The sequence below is a fragment of the Argopecten irradians genome, chromosome 9 (genome assembly GCF_041381155.1).
Source record: "Argopecten irradians isolate NY chromosome 9, Ai_NY, whole genome shotgun sequence".
Taxonomy (NCBI): domain Eukaryota; kingdom Metazoa; phylum Mollusca; class Bivalvia; order Pectinida; family Pectinidae; genus Argopecten; species Argopecten irradians.
In genome coordinates this window covers 40,044,782-40,068,737 of record NC_091142.1, presented here as the reverse complement: position 1 = coordinate 40,068,737, position 23,956 = coordinate 40,044,782, and the positions used below count along the sequence as shown (strand labels likewise).

The following is a 23,956-nucleotide window of genomic DNA, read 5'->3' as shown; positions in this document are numbered from 1 at the left end:
ACTGTCGTACACCCACCCACGGTCACATACTGTCGTACACCACACTCTTCGTACCCACGGTCACATACTGTCGTACACCCATCCGGTCACATACTGTCGTACACCCACCGGTCACATACTGTCGTCGTACACTGTCGTACCACCCGGTCACATCTACTGTCGTACACCCATCCGGTCACATACTGTCGTACACCCACCCGGTCACATACTGTCGTACACCCATCCGGTCACATACTGTCGTACACCCATCCGGTCACATACTGTCGTACACCCATCCGGTCACATACTGTCGTACACCCATCCGGTCACATACTGTCGTACACCCACCCGGTCACATACTGTCGTACACCCACCCGGTCACATACTGTCGTACACCCACCCGGTCACATACTGTCGTACACCCATCCGGTCACATACTGTCGTACACCCATCCGGTCACATACTGTCGTACACCCACCCGGTCACATACTGTCGTACACCCACCCGGTCACATACTGTCGTACACCCATCCGGTCACATACTGTCGTACACCCACCCGGTCACATACTGTCGTACACCCATCCGGTCACATACTGTCGTACACACCCACCCGGTCACATACTGTCGTACACCCACCCGGTCACATACTGTCGTACACCCACCCGGTCACATACTGTCGTACACCCATCCGGTCACATACTGTCGTACACCCACCCGGTCACATACTGTCGTACACCCATCCGGTCACATACTGTCGTACACCCACCCGGTCACATACTGTCGTACACCCACCCGGTCACATACTGTCGTACACCCATCCGGTCACATACTGTCGTACACCCACCCGGTCACATACTGTCGTACACCCACCCGGTCACATACTGTCGTACACCCACCCGGTCACATACTGTCGTACACCCACCCGGTCACATACTGTCGTACACCCACCCGGTCACATACTGTCGTACACCCATCCGGTCACATACTGTCGTACACCCACCCGGTCACATACTGTCGTACATACTACTGTCGTCGTACACCACCCACCCGGTCACATACTGTCGTACACCCACCCGGTCACATACTGTCGTACACCCACCCGGTCACATACTGTCGTACACCCACCCGGTCACATACTGTCGTACACCCACCGGTCACATACTGTCGTACACCCACCGGTCACATACTGTCGTACACCCATCCCGGTCACATACTGTCGTACACCCACCCTGTCGCGTCACATACTGTCGTACACCCACCCGGTCACATACTGTCGTACACCCATCCGGTACACATACTGTCGTACACCCACCCGGTCACATACTGTCGTACACCCACCGGTCACATACTGTCGTACACCCACCCGGTCACATACTGTCGTACACCCACCCGGTCACATACTGTCGTACACCCACCCGGTCACATACTGTCGTACACCCATCCGGTCACATACTGTCGTACACCCACCCGGTCACATACTGTCGTACACCCATCCGGTCACATACTGTCGTACACCCACCCGGTCACATACTGTCACCCCACCGGTCACATACTGTCGTACACCCATCCGGTCACATACTGTCGTACACCCATCCGGTCACATACTGTCGTACACCCATCCGGTCACATACTGTCGTACACCACCCACCCACCCACCGGTCACATACTGTCGTACACCCATCCGGTCACATACTGTCGTACACCCACTCCGGTCACATACTGTCGTACACCCACCGTCACATACTGTCGTACACCCACCCGGTCACATACGTCTGTCGTACACCCATCCGGTCACATATTACACTGTCGTACATCTGTGACACCCATCCGGTCACATACTGTCGTACACCCACCGGTCACATACTGTCGTACACCCATCCGGTCACATACTGTCGTACACCCATCCGGTCACATACTGTCGTACACCCACCGGTCACATACTGTCGTACACCCATCCGGTCACATACTGTCGTACACCCATCCGGTCACATACTGTCGTACACCCATCCGGTCACATACTGTCGTACACCCATCCGGTCACATACTGTCGTACACCCATCCGGTCACATACTGTCGTACACCCATCCGGTCACATACTGTCGTACACCCATCCGGTCACATACTGTCGTACACCCATCCGGTCACATACTGTCGTACACCCACCCGGTCACATACTGTCGTACACCCACCCGGTCACATACTGTCGTACACCCACCGGTCACATACTGTCGTACACCCATCCGGTCACATACTGTCGTACACCCACCCGGTCACATACTGTCGTACACCCACCCGGTCACATACTGTCGTACACCCACCCGGTCACATACTGTCGTACACCCACCGGTCACATACTGTCGTACACCCATCCGGTCACATACTGTCGTACACCCACCCGGTCACATACTGTCGTACACCCACCCGGTCACATACTGTCGTACACCCATCCGGTCACATACTGTTGCGTACACCCATCCGGTCACATACTGTCGTACACCCACCCGGTCACATACTGTCGTACACCCACCCGGTCACATACTGTCGTACACCCATCCGGTCACATACTGTCGTACACCCACCCGGTCACATACTGTCGTACACCCATCCGGTCACATACTGTCGTACACCCACCCGGTCACATACTGTCGTACACCCACCCGGTCACATACTGTCGTACACCCACCCGGTCACATACTGTCGTACACCCATCCGGTCACATACTGTCGTACACCCACCCGGTCACATACTGTCGTACACCCATCCGGTCACATACTGTCGTACACCCACCCGGTCACATACTGTCGTACACCCATCCGGTCACATACTGTCGTACACCCACCCGGTCACATACTGTCGTACACCCACCCGGTCACATACTGACAACGGGCAACGAAACTATATTATGACAAGTAATGCTTTATAAACTTGGGGATTATGAATACTACTAGCTGTGTCCACGACCGGCTTTCCCAAATTATTGTGTATCACATATTGCACAAAGACAATGTAACTTAAAACTGTTTTCAAATTAATAAAATGACATGTGTTGAATTGATTATACTTTTGATATACCTGATGATTAATTTTCATCAGTTTTTCACATAATCTGCTCACATATAATGTAAATGTAGAAGCTAGGAATAGCAATAGACCTAATGAACTTATTATTCAGAATATGAAGCGCCAGATGACAAACAATTATACACAGACCGTTTAATTATAGAGATTTATTAGGGGAAATATTGGAAATTCTTTGTTATAATCTTTCCAATTTAAGGAAATATCTATTTTATAATTGTCGGCCATTAAAAGAATGACGCACATCATGTAGTTTAATTTTGTCTGTAGCTTACTCTGAAATCGTAATTAAGGCAATTAATCTGTATATAAACATTCACACTCTTTCTCCAAATATAGAACTAACATTAAAGAAATGGTTTACATTAATTTAACAGATCAAGTTTTTATTATTATCGGTTTACAGATCGTTAAATCAATACACAGACCAATAGTTTGGGTTCGGCTAGTAGACTGTGGTAATTGTTAAGAGCGATTAATGGGACTGGTCTATACTTTTCTCAATACTTATTGAATGGACTGTCATATATGGCCGTCTATAAGTTCAATAAGACCATACGAAGTACCTCGCCTCAGAGCACCCACACCGATTTAGGATGGATGCGATTCAGGTCGGTATTCTAATATTTTTATTCAAAGAATTACAAAAACTTAATAGTTTATAAATCAATTGTTATAATAAATGAAAATACAAAACTCTTTCTGTATTTTTATTGTAGCAGCCATTTTATGTATTGTATTGTTTAACATAACTATTACTTTTTTTAGAAAATCGTCTACTTGTATTTGTTTATGAATGGGACTTAATCATGAACCCGCAATGTCCCATAATGTTTGTGGGGGACAAGTATCCCCATTGTTGATGGAACGTTCCATCACCAATAGAAACAATAGCCCGCTCAAACACAAACAGGTATCATATGGTACGTGATTATATATTCCCACTGATTGGCACATATTTGGCAATGAATACATTTTACAATTCACCATTTTCTAATTACATACATCCGTATTAATTCTCCATTTTATAATTACAGATATACATGTACGTTTTGATCCACCATTTCGTTATTACTGATACTAATTTTATACACCATTTTATAATTTTAAATATCTGTTTTGATCCATCATTTCATAATAACACGTATCCGTTTTGACCAACCATTTTGTAATAACAGAGATGCGCTTTGATTTACCATTTTAAAATTACATATATCCAATTTGGTTTACCATTTTATAATTACAGATATCGGTTTTGACCCACCATTTTGTAATTACAGATATCCATTTTCACCCATCATTTTATGATTATATATATATTCATTTTGTTTGACCATTTCATAGTTACAAATGTATATTTTTATCCACCATATTGTAATTTCAGATATCCATTTTGATCCACCATTATATAAATACATATATCCATTTTGTTTTACCATTTTGAAATTGCAGATATCTGTTTTTATCCACCATTTTATAACTTCAGATATCCGTTTTTATCTTCATTGTTTCTGGTTACGGCTACATAACAGTTTTCGGATCTTTTAGTAAGTAATATTTAACTATAATGAGAAATTATAGATTAACCATATAAGGCAATATTATATAAGTGAACACCAACGCATTTTGTTTCCTTAGAAGCATAGCATTTAAAACACTGAAAGTGTCATTTGAAACATAGAAATACAGTAAACACCTTTATAACGAATTATATGCTATTGCGCAGTAATTTTCATCCCATCAAGGTTCATATGAGATATATATGATATGTGTATAACGAACTATGCTTATAACGAAGTGAGTTTATTGACCCCCAGAAGTTCGTAAAAACAAGTTTTCCTGTAGGTAATATTTATAAACTGATGTATAAAAAGCTAACCTTGGTGAATAAATTCAAAATAAAAATTGCGTATTTATGTTTTATATTTATGTATTTAGATATGATTGAGTGAATTGTTGCCTTTTACAATTATTTTGGCCACTATTCACTTTTCTGTCTATTTGTTATGATGTACTGTAAACAACTATCCCATTGTACGTCTGTTAATTTTGGTTTTCACATCCGATTGACAGCTGAAGTCCTCCAGTTGTCAGTTCCACTATTTCTGTCTGACGCGGTATGGGAGAATGAAACTACCACTGCCTTACAAACAGCCAAAAATATCCTTGATGGGGATCTGACTGCCTCAGATGCCAACCTTGCCGAGTCATTGGTAAAACTGTAAAAATAAAACAACATTGATTACAGAAATCTTATATTTAGAAATGTTGTATTTCGTTACATTGAATGGTATAAGTGTTTTTTTTGTTGGTGGCCGGCATTACTTTTCACTGTAAATTCACTGCACTCGAATAATTGACGAAAAAAATGGAACGCTCCGACGTCCTTGATTTAACTAGTTTTAACTTGAATGAATCGTGTTCAAATTGAATTATGTAAGTATGAATACATTTACCAGGCGACTTTTGGTTGAACTACTGTAAATTTCAATTCTCATTGAAATGATTATAATGATAACACAGCAATACAATATATCAAAAAGGTGTCATATTAACACATACCCCACCTCCTGAATTGTCTTTATCACTATAATACAAATTTAAAGACTTAATGTCACGCTCTGTTGATATTCATATAATTTTATCGCTAACAATATAAACCGATATATACCCACTAAAGTTATTCTACGACAAATAAAGACAAAGGAATAGACTAAGTGTTATTCTCTTTGATTTTGAGAAATTTAATCAAATTACGTGTCAGAACATTCTCCACTCTCGAGGGGCCTGTTGGATAATTGCTATTCCGTGCGTTCGCAAAAATATATTTCATTGCATGTTGTGGTTGGAGTGATGGTTGGTTTTATATCTATATATAATTTATCTGTATTTTCTCATCCCTCATAAGATTAATGTTTAGACTAAGTTTTGATTGTTTTCCCATTTCTATATTTCTAATGTCATTTTGCAGACGGAAATTGGTTTTGTTATTGACAACATTATCCTGAAGTACAAGTATCTTCGTCCTCCTGTGGCAACTAACGTATTAGTAAATATAGCTACAGGTAAGTAGTGCTAATAATAATATAATATAATATAATATAATATAATATAATATAATATAATGATTTAATATAATGATTTAATATAATATAATCATATATACAATATAATATAATATATATAATATAATACATAATATAATATAATATAATAGACGTATTGATAAGTGATTATAGGATTAGTTTAACGTCCTTTTGATAATTACTATAATTTAATGAAGGTCATTGTTAAGGTGATGTGACCGCAGGTCTCCGACGATGTTGTGTCAGGACTTGATTGTAGTAGTGTGTAAGATTTGAAATTAATAAGAGGGACACAATGAAACCTCAACAAATTTCTGTGATGGAATGGCATCTTTTTTACAATTTACTTCAAACGGTATAACAAGTATTTCAGTTTCTGCCCTAGCTTTGTTTCCTTGATGATGATACCCCGTGATATACCTAGACCAAAATACCACTTGGTCATAGTTGTGCATCCTTCTCATATGATAATGTATCCACATCCATAAGGCTAACCAGTTAGTTATCCGGAATCATACGTTCTATTTTTACTGATCGAACATCAGAGCACAATAATTGAGACTGTCATCGCTGAAGTACTGAAACCTTATATTGTTTTATATCTATTTGTTTCTCTCCTACAGAGCTAATTTGGCTGTCGGACACCATCTTGTCAGTTATCGGACACCTTACCTGTACATCCGTATCAGTTAACTGTACATACGACACACAAACGGTAAGCTTGCAATGTTATCACTGTCATATCGTTACACCGTTATTTTCCTCTTTCAATTTAATGACGAAATCATTTTACTTTCTACATATTTGGCAACAATACAGATTATTCTACACTTAATTATCATGATACATTTTCCAAGTCATTATCATGTGTCTCTTGTGTATATCAGAATATTGATTTCTATTCATGCCATTTGAACAATATAACAGTTAGAAAACCTATCTAGCCTCACCCCATAGCATCGGCTCGATCCGAAAATCATTTAATCGAAATCAATTCTGTATTTGTATATTACAGAGTTATCTGCCTTTGTGGGCAGGTATTGATTGTGAAGTCATGTGTTTGCGAGCGTAACGCCATACTTTTCGAAGAAAACGACGTTAATTACGCCCACAATATAATGACGTCACAAAAGACACCTACCAAATAGGGAGCTTACTCTGTAATATGCAAAAACGGAATATGGCGTCCTAAAAGTATAACGTAATAATTAATGATATGAATCATACTTATATTACGCATAAATCGTTGGTATATTACAATGCTGGAATGATAATGTAATGAAAATGATAATTTGGCTGTTTCAATGTCATTTGTAAATACTAGTTTTTTTTACTTGACTAGAAAAAACAAACAATGACATGGCAATGCATCACTGATGTTTTACGTTAATGATGTATATTTATTTGACTAGTCCCGTAGAAATGTAAATACAACGGAGGAGAGGCTGTTAAGGTTCCTAGAAATCATTGTCGGTGAGCAGAGCGACGTGACACAGATAGAGATACGTAAGAGTTGTATGACCGTGGCCGCGGTCAGGAGTACTGGTGCCAACATCTCCGACGTGATAACACAGTATAGCAGCACACTGAACGTACCGCAATACCAGCCAGATACGGCCGAGTACATGGACCAGATACTTTATCTGTTTGTAAGTACACTTTTTGTTTAAATAAAAGACATTATACACACGGTCTATATTCGAACAAAATCCGATTTGTAATGCAAATCGGTCAAATCAAATGCATGAAGTTCACGTTAATTTCATGTGAAAACTGTTCATGTGAGTTTAACAATTTCCCATGGAATTGTCTGGCAAATTTCATTTGAAAAGGCCTTCATGTATATTCGTGAATTCGTGACACATTTTGTTTATTGTTTACCTATTTCTGCTGAAGAGGACTTCTACACACAGGCAATATTTCGTCACGGGAATTTTACTTTTTCCCCAGGGTTCCACGTGAAGAAATATTGTCTGTGTAACAGTATCATTGGCGGGTTTCTTCTCATTTCTAGGTCATCACGTACCCTACTAACAGGTACAGTTATATTGACAACAAGGACATGATTAACTCCGGTACCACGCGTCTGGTCCTCCGGAACGCAGACGATGAGTATGTCAATCTGTACAGCAATCAGGACCAGCTCAGGGTAACATTTTAGTATACGTCATATTGTCATTCTTATCTCCCCTCGTATCATCTTCCTTGTGGATAGGCATCGATTGTTACGCCATTAAGTTGTGGGCAAAAATTACTGCGTTTGCTCTGAAAGATATGACTGTATAGTCATAAAAATAAGGCGTACCAATCCGTAACTATATATCCTCTGTAGTATGTAAATGCAGATTACGACAAGAAAATATTTGTTGTTCGTAATCATGTTTTTATTTGCCTAATGCATATCTATCACTGTTGTAATTCAGGTACTAAAGGTGGGACGTTGGTGCTAATCGATGTATCGAAATAGCTTACCCATTCGGACACCTCGGCTTCTTCGATTGAAAATTTAGATTTTTCTCCTTGAATAGCACATGCACATTGACAAAACATTAAAACATACACTTTATGCAATCTTTGTGCATTTTTTCAAAGTTACTTTTGAGAGAATAGTATTGATTTATATCTGTATTTTAACAGATGATTGTTGACGATGGTGACGTTTTAAACGACCAATCGTTTTGGACAAACATCACAAACGTCACTTCAAACGATGATTTCAATATCAACGCCACATTTTTCAACAATATGGACGGCGCTTTACTAAACGTCGACATCAAAAGTATAACCCCATGCAACATTACTGGGTACAACATGAGCTCTGATACAGGCCTAGATACAATGGTCCGCCTTCAACTGACCGCGGGGTCAGATATGACCATCCTTGAACAACCTTCTAATCTGAACATCAGCTACCGTAACCAATCCCTCCGGATTGTGTTCCTGCCCCCAGACGTAGGGAATATGGATTCTGTGGACTTATCCTTCCAATGTAAAGGTAGGGCGTTTATTATGTACCAGGCGTAGTTCCGATAATGGGGCCGTTTGGTGTGATTTTTGTAGATTGATATAAGTTGCTTAGTTCACGAAATTTGCCGATTCCTTTGGTCTTTGTACAATTAGTGATAAATCAGATGACGTATGGCCTGACATTAAAGTTGTGAGCTTTTGATTTCATTTTTATATTATTCTAGAATAAAATGTAATTTGTTATATTTCGTAATTCTAATCCCAAATAATCGATTCAATCAGACCAAAATAAACCAAATACAATGCAATGTTTACTCGATTATTGAGTAACAGCCCAATCAGTTCTGTCATTCATTGTAATGTCGATGGATGACTCTGGTTTTTTTTATATAATACTAAGTAAATGATAAAGCCCGTTCTAAATATTTTTTGAATAGCTACTATGATTTTATATGAATCAATGAATAACAATGATATTTTTTTGCATATTTAGTCTTTGATCTTAAATGGTTTGTATGTTTCAGAATGCATTAATGGACAAATGTCATTCTTGGTAGTAATTTCCAACAAGGTCAGCAATGAAGACTTGAAGGTTGCCAAGTTATTTGTGAATGGCATGGTCAGTACCTTGATTGGGTTGGAATTCTCCTATCACGTATTTGGTGCCTCTATGCAGACAGTGTTTACCTTCGCAGACAATGTAAACACCACAGCGCAGGTCGACGCCTTTTACAGTTCAGCCGGTATAACAAAGGCCAATGTGGTATTCGCCGACCTTGACCTAGCGTTGAATAATATCACGATATATCTAGAAAATAATGCCGATTGGTCAAAACTACAGTATGTTGTTGTGATAACTGATGGCAATGTCCTTCTTTACAAAGAGAATGACATAGCCAATTCTGTTGACGCCCTTCGAATCCTCTCTGTCACTACCTTAGCCGTAGAGTACGGGGCCCATGCTGAGTCGTCCTTTAACATCCACAGTGTCGCTAACCCTCCAGCAGAGTGGCACACGTTTACACTGGGCCGAAACGCGAGCAAAGCCATTCCTGTGACGTCACTTGTGACCTTGTTCGACAAAGTCTGTTACGGTATCGAACCATTAGTTACATGTTTTCATTACTATCATTTCATTAGTTATATGTTAATATTTTTAAATGGAATTCTTAGAAGTCAAATCTAGTTTTTGATCGCATGTAGTTTTTTTGTTTTATATACAACTGCGATATCCTCTCATTTTTCTGTAAAAGAACAATTCATTCGAATCTTGAAACTGAACTGTGATGTTTAAGTATTTGTCATCATTTGATAATTTGTTTTATGTTTGTGTGAGAGTACTGTAAGTAGTTGATGCATAGCCATATTGCAAAATATTCTAAATACATAACCTGGTGATATAAAAGACGTTTTTATCTATTATTACTATGATCATGCCAATTTATCACATCTCCTAAACCGTAATCTCCCGCTGTAAACCTCATTCTGCCCATGCTACTTTCCTTTCTGTACTTCCATTAGTACCGAAATAATTAGCATTATAACCACAGGTTGGTCATCATTCCCCATAGGACATTTTGTCGTTTTAGTAACAGTGGAAATTACTCTTCAGCTGAAAATGTTTATATTAGACTACATGTCTCAAAAAAGTGTTGTTTTGTTTGATTTTATTAAACCTGAGTCGCATTTCACCTTTCTGCTATTACACGAGAGTATAATGGCATATTGATTAAGTAAACTTTAAAAAAAGTATGGTTAGCGCCACCTTCCGGTGAGAGTGACGACAATGTTAGAGAGGCTTAAAGATCATCACAATCACGATAAACTCAGCCATAGATCTCCAACCTTACAATTGTAGGAAACTTTTCAACCAGAGAATATAACAAAATGCGTTTTGGACGTGTAGCTGGACTGGTACTTAATGACACTTCAAATATGTGGGAAAGATCCAGAGATGTCAAGGTAAAGCTTCAGCAAATTAAAGCATTGAATAATGTTATTCTTTACAAGTTTAATTATGCATATGAAATATACTAATGTCGCAAATGAAAATGAATCCTGTTCATGATCATTAATTACGTGCTGAAGTGATGGATTGAAAAATCATTCAAACCAAGTATTTGAAATTCATTCGTGTCATGAGAAGTAAACACTGTATTTACGATATCAGGATATGTGATGACGAAACATAAATTGACAAGAATATCTGTAGGTATCCTAGACCCATATACTCTTTATAAACAAAGATCTCTTGTACATCAACTACTTTTATCTATCGACGACAGAGCAGTTAGTGTGTATATATATATATGCCTTATTAACACATTAAACATTTTAAAGCCTAAATATATATTGAAAGTAATTACTTTTATACAGATGTGGCAAATGAGACATTTTTTGATGTACATATCTTTATATTTCAGATGAAGGAAATATCTATGGATACAGCTACGGTGACATTTCAGAGCAATTTCCTCGGTACGTTTGGATCTAACGTGTTTATCATACCCCCTGATATCATCGACTTCAATGAGCTGTTTGTGGATTTTGCTGGCAAACTTGCGGAGACTCCATACGTACTTATAGTCAACGTTATCGCTTTAGTTATAATGATCTTGTTGGTAGTTATCCTACGACGCTACGACAAGAGGGATAGTATCGCGGTACGTGTGTGTTATTGGTTAGATATCGATGTCTTTATTATGAATTAGATATTAATATAAATATTGATGATAATCATGAATAACTAACTGCTTTGCTTTCTTTGTTATTTAATGTTATATTTACGCCATACAATCTTAAGATTTTGTAAAGTCTGAAAAGGTCAGAACCAACGGAAAGCTATGGGTCATGTTAAATACGTATGTAAAAGAGTTAGAATGTTGGTCATCTATCCCATGTATCTTGACAATTTGGACAGTGTGAAGAATGTCAAAAATATATTTTGTTTGAATTAATGATAAGAATTTCCTTTGAGAAGGAATAATTTAATCTTTAATTGTTATATTAGGATCTTTTATCAATATCGTTTTATCTATTTAGCTATTTTTATGTATTTTATTTTTATCGATTTATTTTTTAGCTATTTTTTTCATTTATTTGCTCTCGTTGGTATGCATAAATTATTATATCCCATATATTTTTATTTTAAAATTTCATGAGGAGGAAACATATCCCTAACTAATTTGAGTAATTTTGCAACTGTATATAATGTTTAAGTGTTGTTTTTTATTGTTTTTTTTTATCACTATGATATCAAACTGTTTTGTATAATTTTTTTCCTAAAAGTGGGACTACCAGCCTCTCACCGACAACAAACCAGAGGATCAGTATATCTACTTTATTTCGGTCTATACGGGGTTTTGGTCCAGTCGGAAACTCTCCGCCACTCCCTATATCACCCTGAGAGGGTCACGTGGTACCACCGCCACGAGACTGTTACGTGACGTTAACAGGGAGGTAAGTCTTACTCTCACTATCAATGGAGTACATAAAGTGAACAAAGGACCAAGTTATGTTGTTCACCAAGGATTTATAGGTTTTTTTTAAAATCCTTGGTACACACCGATGCCTGGTCATCACAAAAATTGTATTGTGTGTTGCTAACCAAGATAATTGAGATATATTAATTACTGTAATACGTTTCAACATGTTGTAGAAAGAATTTATTTTTGATATTATTAAAGATAAAAATATTGAGATAAGCTAAACAAACGAAAAATACGAGTAGATACACTGATATAGATATATAATTAGCCATCCTTTGGGTTGAAGGTTACGTTATACCTGGACCAGGATGTTATTTACCTGTACGCAAACTCATTCATCGAATTCAACTGTAATTACCTAGCCGCGGGCAATTTGGCTATTTGGGTGGACTGTATCGGGTATTTGCTATTGTTTTAATGTTACTTAGCAGGTTAGGACACCCGTTAAATGGATTGTTATTTGAATTATGAAAAGCCCGTACATCTACAAGTGTATGTTCTATGTTTTTATTGACACCTACATTTAAAATGTAGATGTGAAAGCAAAAGGAAATAAAATATCCCTTATCATACATGTTGTTTTAACAAGTTGAATTATTCAGCAACAAAAATGATTCTAAAAAATATTTCAACGAAAGGTTAAATCTTGAAAATTATCCTAGTTAAGTTCTGTAATTACAGAATCTTGGCGTATAGTACTACATGAAGCAATCTTTCGTAATTTCTAAGGTATTCACCGTGAATCTATACTCATACACAAAGGGTTATATTACAGCATTACACCACGAAACATACAAGTTAATTTAAATATGTCTGAGTATGTTTTTGAATAGGTAAAAATTATTATAGATTTTTTATCCCAATGCCTCGATATGTATCAGAAACCTTTCACCTCGGCTTAAGTATGAAGTAACACTTTGTGTGGTTGCTTATTGTAATTATATGATAAAAGTTCATCTATTATATCATAAACTTCTATACATAGTATATGTATGCTTCTGATTATAATATATAAATCTCGGTATGATATGCAAAAGGATAAACAATACAAAGGGATCGACAATGAAGATACATTTTTTTCAGGATTTAGTATAATTTTAAAATAATGAATTTAAATCTGCACTTATACTGCAATTTAGAATATTATTTTTCTATTTAGTTGGGCACCGTTACTCCAATAGAAACAGAACTGATAACCGTCCACATTTCATCTTTTACTCAAAAACTGTCCCGTGTTTGCATCGTTGTGGCAGAAGTTTGAAATAAAAACATGCTATTTTTCTATAGATTTTGCTTATTTTTGTGATTTTACTTGTAACAAGATAATGTTAAATTTTATTGATTTTAAATACACAGAAATTTAGATACATGTTGTATGTTATCTAAGTCTCTGAAATAAACAATGATTCATATAGTCAGCTACGTCCTTTTCAGACTGAACATCATTTTGATATCGTCTCCAAATTGGTCTAATTATCTAACTAAAAGTTGAATTTGCTTGTTTAAAATGCTGTTAATGGAATGTTTTGAAACTGAAAATACATATAACATAAAGCTAGAATATACATTTACTCAAAAAACTCATATTAAAGACCTAACTTATACATACAGTATAAACTGTATATGATATAGCACAAGCCGCGGACTATAGTGACGTCACAAGCCTTGCTCATTATTTCTCGACCGTAGTCGACACTACCCGTAAATCACGACCAAAAACAACCGACAGCGCTAAAAGCTTGGAGATTCTCTGAGTGGGACTAGATTTTTCATTCATCTAAAGCAATATCTTGGCGTATTATCAAAAAAAATAATAGAATCCTTTAAGACAATCATTATGGCATGTAAAACATCCCATGATGTTCTGCCTCACGAGATAAAACTGTTTTGATGCTCCACTTAGTCCTTAATTTAATGAATTTATGTACATTTGAATCCTCACTATAGCATTATAGGATTTGTTTTATTCGTTAAAAAGTAGTGAATGTAAAATACTTTTGAGGACGGAAATTCAGACTTTGATATACTAAGTACATTATATTGCAAAACAGATGTTCCCGCGTTGGACACTTCGGAACTTTCTATTGACGTCCAACCGGAATCTCGGAAGACTGCGTGAGATAGAAATCGGACACGACGGGAGGGGAGATTCGCCCGGATGGTTCCTGGAAAAAATCCTCATTTACGATAAATTTAACGACGAAAAGTAAGAGGCTGCCTTAAACTATAATTTATCCTATTAAATCGTTTTAATTATTTTCTTATGACTTTTTTGTAAGTGACAAGCTTGACATTTTGTATTAAGATTCGTTTCCCAATGATATCCCTTCATGGCACATTTTTTTTAATTAATCAATTCGAATTCCTCAACAAAATTGCATTAATGATTAGGTCTTCTCCTATCCATGAATGTAAACTGTAGTCCCGTGTCGAGAGTCCTTACGGTAATAAAAACATGAATTTCTTTGATCAAGTAAGAATTTCTGATGGATATTTATTGATTAAAATATGTTGCTTTTGGTTTAGTTTTGATATATAAAACAAGTTAAGTAAACCCCAAATGTTAACTAAGACATTATGTTCCAGGAGCACATTTCTTTGCGGACGATGGTTGTCACCTGATCGGGATGACTGTAAGACTCGTCGGAAAATGTTCACGGCTCGGGGTGAATTATCGGATGGAAGTGTACTGTTTGCTAGTAACACTAGATTTAATCTGTTTGACGACTTCCTCTTCTTGTCGTTATTCAGTCGACCGTCTCCCAGCAGATTCACCCGAGTGCAGCGTTGTGTTGCAATTTTCGCCATGTTATTTCTGTCCATGTTAACGAATGCCATGTGGTATCGAACATCACAAGGTGTCCAAACCTACGGCATCCATCTCGGTCCATTCCATCTGAACTACAAACAGGTTTACGTCGGGTTGATGTCCAGCACCATCACGATTATCCCTGGATTTCTGATGGCCTGGATCTTCCGTAACCGCCGACAGAAGACCGGAAGTGTTGCCCTGGGAAGTTTTAAGGAAGGCATTCTGCCATGGTGGTTCGTCATCATTGCTTACGTCATTGCGGCAATCTGTATTCTTTCTGGTGCAGTATTCACGTTATTCTACAGTCTACAATGGGGACGAGAGACGACTGTTGATTGGCTGATGTCCTTCTCCATGGGAACAGTCCAGGGCGTAATGTTTTTAGAACCAATAAAGGTAGGTATCCTCTTTCGGTATTTTTAGAAAAAAAGGTCTATAAAAGTTGACCCAGAGAGAAAAATGAATATGTCCATCATTTATATTCCATGTAAGTAAAGTTGAACTAGGTGACATACAATTCACTTAGTCTTTGTTAGTATAATTTTATCAATAAACGATTTGCGAAATATGTAAACATCTCGATTGAAACACGAATTCAGTTAAGTAGACATTTGTTAATCAGAAATCGTGACATCGCGAAGCTTGGGGCCAGCAAACCTACTGATCCATTTATCACAAAGGGAATAGGACAACGGAATCGGCCATTAACTCTTAGTGACTTAGTGTATTAGAAATCGAGAGCATTCAATCCCCCGCTTTTGTTTTCTCGTAGTCACTTTTAATTTCCCAGAGGACGTATAATTGAGGTTTGTACCCATCCTAGCTCCCCAAATCCGTTGAATTTTTAAACCTGTATTTAGTAATTTAATTGTTGAATTTCAAATATTGAGTTCATCTCCAATACAAATGGTGTAATGATTATGCAGAACTGTAGCTTTTGTTGCATAAATTATACAAATGAGACAATTTCGTCAATATTGGTTATTTTATTTTGTCATAGATGCATAGTTAAACAAATTTTAAATGCCTACATACTCTTTACTCTCAGTAAATATTAAGTACATATATGTGCAAGTTGTTTCAATATAACTATTTTTTGTATAAGTATATTTAGGGTAGTTACCATGGCACTTGTATTGCAATACTAGAAAACTACTACTAAATATACTTGAGTCATAATGTACTAAATATTTATGATACGCTTTAATTTAATTATCCTCCGCTTTCTCTGAAACGGGGGATACTAATATGGGTTTGTCCGTCTGTCTGTAACGCTTCGTTTCCGTGCAATAACTGTAAGAAATGTGAACCGATTTTCTTCAAACTTGGTGACAAGGTTAAATGCATTAAGGGCTCGGCCAAGTTTGATCGCGACTGTCGATGGACCTTGTTTAGTGGAGTTATGGCCATTTGAATGACTGAAAACGTCATTTTCTGCCATTTCCGTGCAATAAGTGTAACAAATGTAAACCGATTTTCTTTAAACATAGTAGTAAGGTTAAATGCTTTGATGACTCGGCGAATTTCGATCGCGACTTTCAACGGACCTTATTTACCGGAGTAATGGCCCTTTGCTTAAATAAAAAAAGTCAGTTTCTGCCACTTCCGTACAATTACTGTAATAAATATTAACCGATTTTCTTCAAACTTGGTAACAAGGTCGAATGCATCAAGTGCCTGGCCAGGTTCGATCAACTCTTTCAGTGGATGTTATTTATCAGAGTTATGGCCCTTTAATTTACTACAAATGTCATTTTTCTTCAGTTTCTGTGTAATAACTAAAAAATGTTAAAACTTGGTAACAAAGTTAAATGTCTTAAGGGCTCGGCCAAATTGGATCGCCACTTGAGACGGACCTTATTTAGCAGAGTTATGGCCCTTTGATTTAATAAAAAAGAGAAGTCATTTTTGCCATTTCTCTGCAATAACTCTAATAAATATTAACCGATTTTCTTCAAACTTGGTAACAAGGTCGAATGTGTTAAGGGCTTGGCCACGTTCTTTTGGCCGATATTATGTAGTGGTGTTATGACGTACTAACCGTACACTGATCACCATATTGTGTGGACTACACTCCATATTGTGTGGACTACACTCAATATTGTGTGGACTACACTCCATATTGTGTGGACTACACTCCCTACATATTTCCAATCATCTGCTTAATGTAATTACAGGTATTATTTACACTATGCTTTCTTAAATCAGTTTTCTTTACCCCATAATACATGTTTTATCATAAAATAACTAATAAAAAATCTTACTTCAGTTTATTTTTCATGTGTTTCAACCAAGGTTAAATCTGACCTCAATAATGTTTACCTACAATATGTCCTGAAATTCCACGAATTTGCCTGTTCCAACACACTTAATCCGAATGATGATTTTATATTGATTTTGAAGGTAGTACTGGTGACATTGTTGATCGCATTCCTTTGTAAGAAATACGCTAAGCGTGATATAGAAGAGATGGCTACATCACAGACGGAACTGTATTGCATGGATCAGCATTCGGAAGGATTTGACAATCCAAACATGGAAAAAGACATTTCAAACCAATCATTAGATGGGAAAGATAATCCGAAAAACTCAGATATGGGTATATTTTTTATTCCCGTAAAAAGAACGGTATTTTAGATAAGAAACGTGTACTGAAATATCAGAATTTATTAAGAAAATTTATTTTTAAGAAAATGCCCTTTTCATACAATAATTAGATAGAAAAGTGCAAGAAAGAAAAAGAGATAAAGAATAAAGAAAACCCACTATGTTTTAGTCCAACACTACACCGAAATAACAAGACAGAAATGTATACCGAATCGATCTACAAATAGTGACAACATTTTGAAATATCTTCACCTTAAAGCTTATTAATATTAGTTATGGATAGTACAAAAGAAATATGTAGCCAATACAAGATAAACATGTTTTTATATTATGTTTTGATATTTCAGAGGAAATCGTTATGGACATCACTGACAACAAAAGAGAGGCTAGATTTTATAGAAAGATTTTATTGGATAGAAAGTTATTAACTCTGTTCAGATCTCTGTTGGTAAGGTCATTATATATTACTTTGCTGGCACTCATTTGTGCTCATAACTCTGTCTGGACGTCATATCTACAGAACGGAGCTTTGGAAAACCTCCTCAGTCCATCTCAAACGGTAGGTAACAATTTTTTGCTGTATTATGTTCCAAATTTGCTGTTTTGATATTCGTTACCTGGTTATATTGGTTCTTCTGCTATGCTTTTTTTATCGTTTTAACAGGAGTATATTTACCAATGGATTATTATAATAACGACATTCAGTTTTGAAAAGCTTTTCTAAATACTTTTTTTCCATAAATGTTACATACATTGTACAGACTTAGATGATCTAATTTGCCTGAATCAAAAAGGACAATTATCTTATTTTTATATTAGTTAAATACTACCGCGGATATCTGGACCTGGCTGAGAGGACAATATGCTGATCAAGTTTTCCCAAAGCTGTATTACAATGGCGACTTCCGGTTGATACCCGAGCGAGTGTATATGTTTGATAACGTTAGCTACCGAGTCGGCGTGACACGATTTCGTCAGATCCGGGTCAAAGGTGAGATGTAAAAGAAGCAATAATTTATAGATAATAGATAATGAATCAACATCTGCAGACGATATTACAGTATTTAAAGGCACGTGATATTTTTTTTATCGAGATTATGATATCATACATTCTGTTTATCAAATGTTTTCGGGGTTAGCGTATGACACTGTTAATAGGCTAAGCGAATTAATTCTGTAATTTGAATAATTTTATAAATTTCAGTCACATAATTTTAAAAGAAAGCGCTCATTTTAAGGCAATTATGCTGCCGCACATGTATTTGAATCACTTAAACATTAATTAAAGAATTCAAGGTTTCAATATGTTATCATTTTAGGACGATGTCGAATTCCCAATCTTCTGGACTCTCTGATACCCATATGTCCACCTAGTTATGATACAGATGTCATGGATACGGCAAATTACTGCACAGGTAATATCTGCATCGTATAAGTTCTGATTTAAAATAATTGTCTGTATTGTTTTTTATCTGATCTTTCCATGGCCACTTGAGCAGAATCCAAAGGTGTGCGTTTTCATTCGTCTTCTTCTTGATGATATTCTTGATGGGTGTGTCCATAAGGAAATTGATATTTTCGATTTCTTCTTCTACCAGATTAGCAATTTGAAAGAAACTAAGTAGATCTTTTTAATCGAAATAAAAATGTTTGATGGCCCTGTGGTTCTCATCTCAATTTGATCTAATGCATAAGGCCATAGGTTGAAGTCAAGCTACGTTTACCGATTTTAGCATAATCAAATACGCATCACTGAAGAAATTGTTTGAATTCCTTTAACATATTGGAATCAAATGTCTTAAGATATTTCCGCTATTAAGAACCCAAGATAAAAGCAGTTAAAGGAAAGATGTTATTCCAACTAAATTAAAACAGCTTTGATTAATTCATCACATATACCTGGATGCAGGGATATGATGAAGGGTAAAAGTTCTCTCTTATTAAAATAAACTGATGTTTCGTTTTCATAGGTTGGATAACAAGGAACACACCATGCAAGGAAACAGAGTGGATATATAAAACGGATGAGGAGACTGACGCCTACCCTATAGTGGGGGTTCATCATGTATATAATGGAGGGGGATATGTCAAGTTACTGGACCCGGGACCTAACACCACAGACGTCCGAAATGACTTCTATTCAATGCAAGCCAATAACTGGATCGATAAATCCACTCGCTTAGTAGTTATGGAGTTCCTGCTTTTTAATCCAGACTCAAGGCTATTTTCTTTCCCAAAAGTAACCATAGAAATGCCCGAAACTGGAGGTTATTTGACAGAGGTCAAGGTCAAAACAGCACGACTTTACCCATACATAGATGCCTTTGATTTCTTTGTGTTGGCACTACAGGTGATATTCCTACTTATCACGTTTATTCGACTTCTCCATCTTATCTACTCGTCATGGCGAATGGGGAAAAAGTGCTGTACTGCGTCTGCGCAGTGGGTATATTTACTGAGGGTTGTATCGTCAGTGATGGGCATATCATTCTTTATAGTGAGGATAGACAGGACTATATACACTATTGAGGAAATCCGAAACTCAACCGGTAAATTGTAATTTAGATTTAAACTTAAATAGGTTTAAACTTTGAAAAAATATAATTATTCATGATTAATTTATAATGAGGAACATTGGATTTAAAGAAATATATATTTGTTTTCGAAAAGCCGACATTACATAATTAAATTAATGTGAATGTCTCTTTTTTTGCATTAAATTGGAAGTTGAAGATGGATTTTGATGATGATTTCATGCGCCTAAGGATGATTAATATTCAAAATATGAAAAAGAAGAGATATTTATATTGATTAAAAAATTGTTGTTTATTATTAATAAGTATGGTGTTTAATCATGATCAAATGAGCCATACATATTGATTTTAAAGCTATTTTTTATTTGTCTTACACAGGTAAATTTGTCTCCCTTGACCTACTCGATATGATGGATACTGCATATAAATTATGCGTTAGCCTTGAACTCTTCCTGGCGATCATTGACCTTCTGTTGCCGTTGACATTTAACCAAAGTCTCTACTTGATGAGGACCTCGATATCGTTTTGTGGGAAGGACTTGCTGTATTTAGGCATAGCGTCAATGATTCCAATGACAGCGTTTGCTATCTTATGTTACTGTTATATTGGTCCACATCGTTTCGATTTTAAAGACATCGGGTCATCATACATCACATTATTCCGTACATTACTGGCTATGGTCAGAGTTCGGGACACTTTCGATCCAGAGGACATTCTCTCCGGTCTCATATTTTCTTTGTTTCTACTTCAGATGACAATTATAACTGTAAATATCTGCATTTGTATACTGAATGCTGCACTAGCGCACGTCAAAGAACAATGCCTTGTATCAACTGAGTTTGAGTCATATGACAAGGAACTTCAACAGCATTTCTGGCAGAAGATTGATAACACTTTAAAGGTTTTCAAACGTCATGCTATAAAAAAGCCGACGCCACTGGATGCAGGTAAGGGCTTACTGCGGCACATAATCGTGAAATGGGACACACAGGACACAAACGAGAAGTAAAACCGAACACGCTATGTATATCGCACAAATACCGCGACACTTTATGAAAACTACATTCATTATAAAACAGATTGCAATTCATTTTTTTTTAATGATTCAAAAAACAGTGCATTGGAATTTTAATGAATCTTTTAATATCACGTCCGCTAAAATTTCCAAATTGGTCACCATGTCAAATCAGTAGAAATACATTAATAAAAAAATTTCGTTATGGCAATTTTAGTGCAAATATTTAATAAAGAAAACACGCTATTGGTTTTACACTCTTGTATTAACTTTCATATTGATGAAGAATGACACACTGAAAATTCCATGTCTTTCTGCTCTTCTAGCGCTATCAGTTCCAAAATAAATGTTTTAAGGTTGGCTATTGGTGCTAAAGTGTCAGTACCAATGTTTGAAATATCTTCCCAGTAATTCTGCTGTATTTTCTTACTATAAATCTCTGCCTTTGTTCCAATACGAATATTTCCTTTGGTTACAGACACTACACGCTATTGGAAATTGGCAACGGCACTTGACAACCAGGTATGTTTAGGTATATCCTTGATTCAAATAGCTGTTTGAAACAACTCTTTTCTTATTCATATTTAAATCAGTATTATGCTATTTGCTTACATGTATCCATCTAGGCTTCGGTCCCTCGGCTCGTGCATCATTGTATGACATGAGATTGTCCTTAAGCATAACGTGAACCTCCTTTATTAGAGAGTAGCATACACAAAATCACAAAAATGTCTACCCACGAAATAAAGTAAATGTCCAAAACGACGAATAAAGGTAACCTCATATATTTCATTTCTATAAAGTATGAACAAACAACGATATCCTAGTCTCAATTTCAGCTCTTTAGAGTCCTTGGATTTTTGGAACAGGAATATTTAGACGAGAAAGAAGACATGGAGTTATGTACACTTGTAAGTATTTATATAGTTAGCAATGGTAAATTATAACTCATTATATACAAATGTTATGGAATACCTTAAGATATATGTAAATGTATCAGATGTTTGCTGAATAAGAGACAATTGATTGGTGTATAACATAGTTCCGTCGCTATCTATTTCTATTTATATGTTGCTCCATGAAAAGATAACTGTTTTACACGTACGACTCAATAAATTTCAAGTCATTCAAAGTCATCATTTTCAGTAAAAACTAGTCAAAATAGGAGGTAGAGGATCGAGTGTACTAAACTATTGTGATATAAATGTATTTATGTGGAGAACTTTAATTAATACATTTCAATTGTTATCGGAAAAAGAAAGCTACACAGAAATAACAAGGCCATAAAATGCCGGAATGGTGATCGACTTTCTTTAATGCTTCAAAATAATATTTGAATTATTACCCATATTGCATCTGGGTATTCTAAACATTAATTTTAAACATCGCCTACCCATTTTATTTTACGCTCTGCTTATTCATTTCTACTTCAAAAGTGCAAACTTTCAGTGTGGTTTAATGGGCCTTGGTGGTGATAATATATGACAAATTGTAAATTCATCCAACATTATTAACGCTTAACATAATATTAAGAAATCCTAAAAAGTGTGCCTGTTATCTATTATAGGTTAAGCTTTCTGTATTGATCATCATTTCATTCTTTATGAGCATTCCTTTTTAAATGTATATAGTTACCTTGTTCAGACATGAAACGTCAAATGTTAATTTTGCTTCATTTTATGAAGAATGAATTTTAATTTTAATTTGTAAGATAATGTTGGAATAAGTTTATACATATGTATTACCGCGAATGCTATGCAATTTTGTTTCCTTTTATTCATAAATTCAAAAGTTCATAAAATAATTAACCTTTTATTTTTGCAGTTACTTCGAATAGCACCTTGACCACGGGTTGCACGTTGTTAATTGGTACAAACGTTGGATTCGTCACTTCCCTAGAGTCTGTAGTCCGGACGTGGGCATATGTTAAACAATTTCGCTAAAAACATGTAGCAATTGCAAGCAAATATTCCACTTTTTGGTAAGCTGTACTATTTGTCACGGGTATTTATTTTTACGCGATGAAATGTTAGCGAAGTACTATTTTCAATAGGTTTTCACAATATAATGATTGTGCAATAGCAATGATTGCTGTGTTAACGTTATGAATAAAACGCTATTAGGGAAATGTGTTAGCAAAATGTGCCGATGTTCTGCACAACAAATGATGAAATATAATTGCCTTATTGATAATAAGAATGTTTAGTGGAAAGCGAATGGAAATGAAAGCATCAAATATTTTAATTTTCCTCTTTTGATGGTATTTATGGGATTTACTGTGTATTTCAATCAAAACAATAACAAATAAGGAACTGAAATGACTGTAAGCTATGAAAAGGAGATAATTATATGCATTAAGACATGTCAATATTTCAATAAACAATATCTA

General features: G+C 36.3%; 1 protein-coding gene across 1 annotated transcript; it reads left to right on the top strand.

Moving 5' to 3' along the window:
• The first annotated feature begins 6,033 nt into the window (after nt 1-6,033).
• On the top strand, nt 6,034-23,956 carry LOC138332319 (polycystin-1-like protein 2). The gene is made up of 20 exons (XM_069280370.1): nt 6,034-6,122; nt 6,767-6,858; nt 7,556-7,792; nt 8,158-8,292; nt 8,781-9,138; nt 9,635-10,204; nt 10,969-11,072; nt 11,534-11,773; nt 12,399-12,569; nt 14,650-14,804; nt 15,185-15,806; nt 17,814-18,009; nt 18,365-18,576; nt 18,837-19,008; nt 19,337-19,432; nt 19,988-20,566; nt 20,930-21,499; nt 22,046-22,089; nt 22,407-22,478; nt 23,392-23,956. The coding sequence occupies exons 3-20, from the start codon at nt 7,661-7,663 to the stop codon at nt 23,410-23,412; spliced, it is 4,449 nt and encodes a 1,482-aa protein (XP_069136471.1). The 5' UTR covers nt 6,034-6,122; nt 6,767-6,858; nt 7,556-7,660; the 3' UTR covers nt 23,413-23,956.

What these genes read in the sequence shown, in the direction of transcription:
- LOC138332319 (XM_069280370.1), top strand. Translation starts at nt 7,661, where the DNA reads ATGACCGTGGCCGCGGTCAGGAGTACTGGTGCCAACATCTCCGACGTG. An exon ending in TACGTGACGTTAACAGGGAG is followed by an intron (nt 12,570 to 14,649) that starts GTAAGTCTTACT and finishes ATTGCAAAACAG; the next exon opens with ATGTTCCCGCGTTGGACACT. An exon ending in GGAAATCCGAAACTCAACCG is followed by an intron (nt 20,567 to 20,929) that starts GTAAATTGTAAT and finishes TGTCTTACACAG; the next exon opens with GTAAATTTGTCTCCCTTGAC.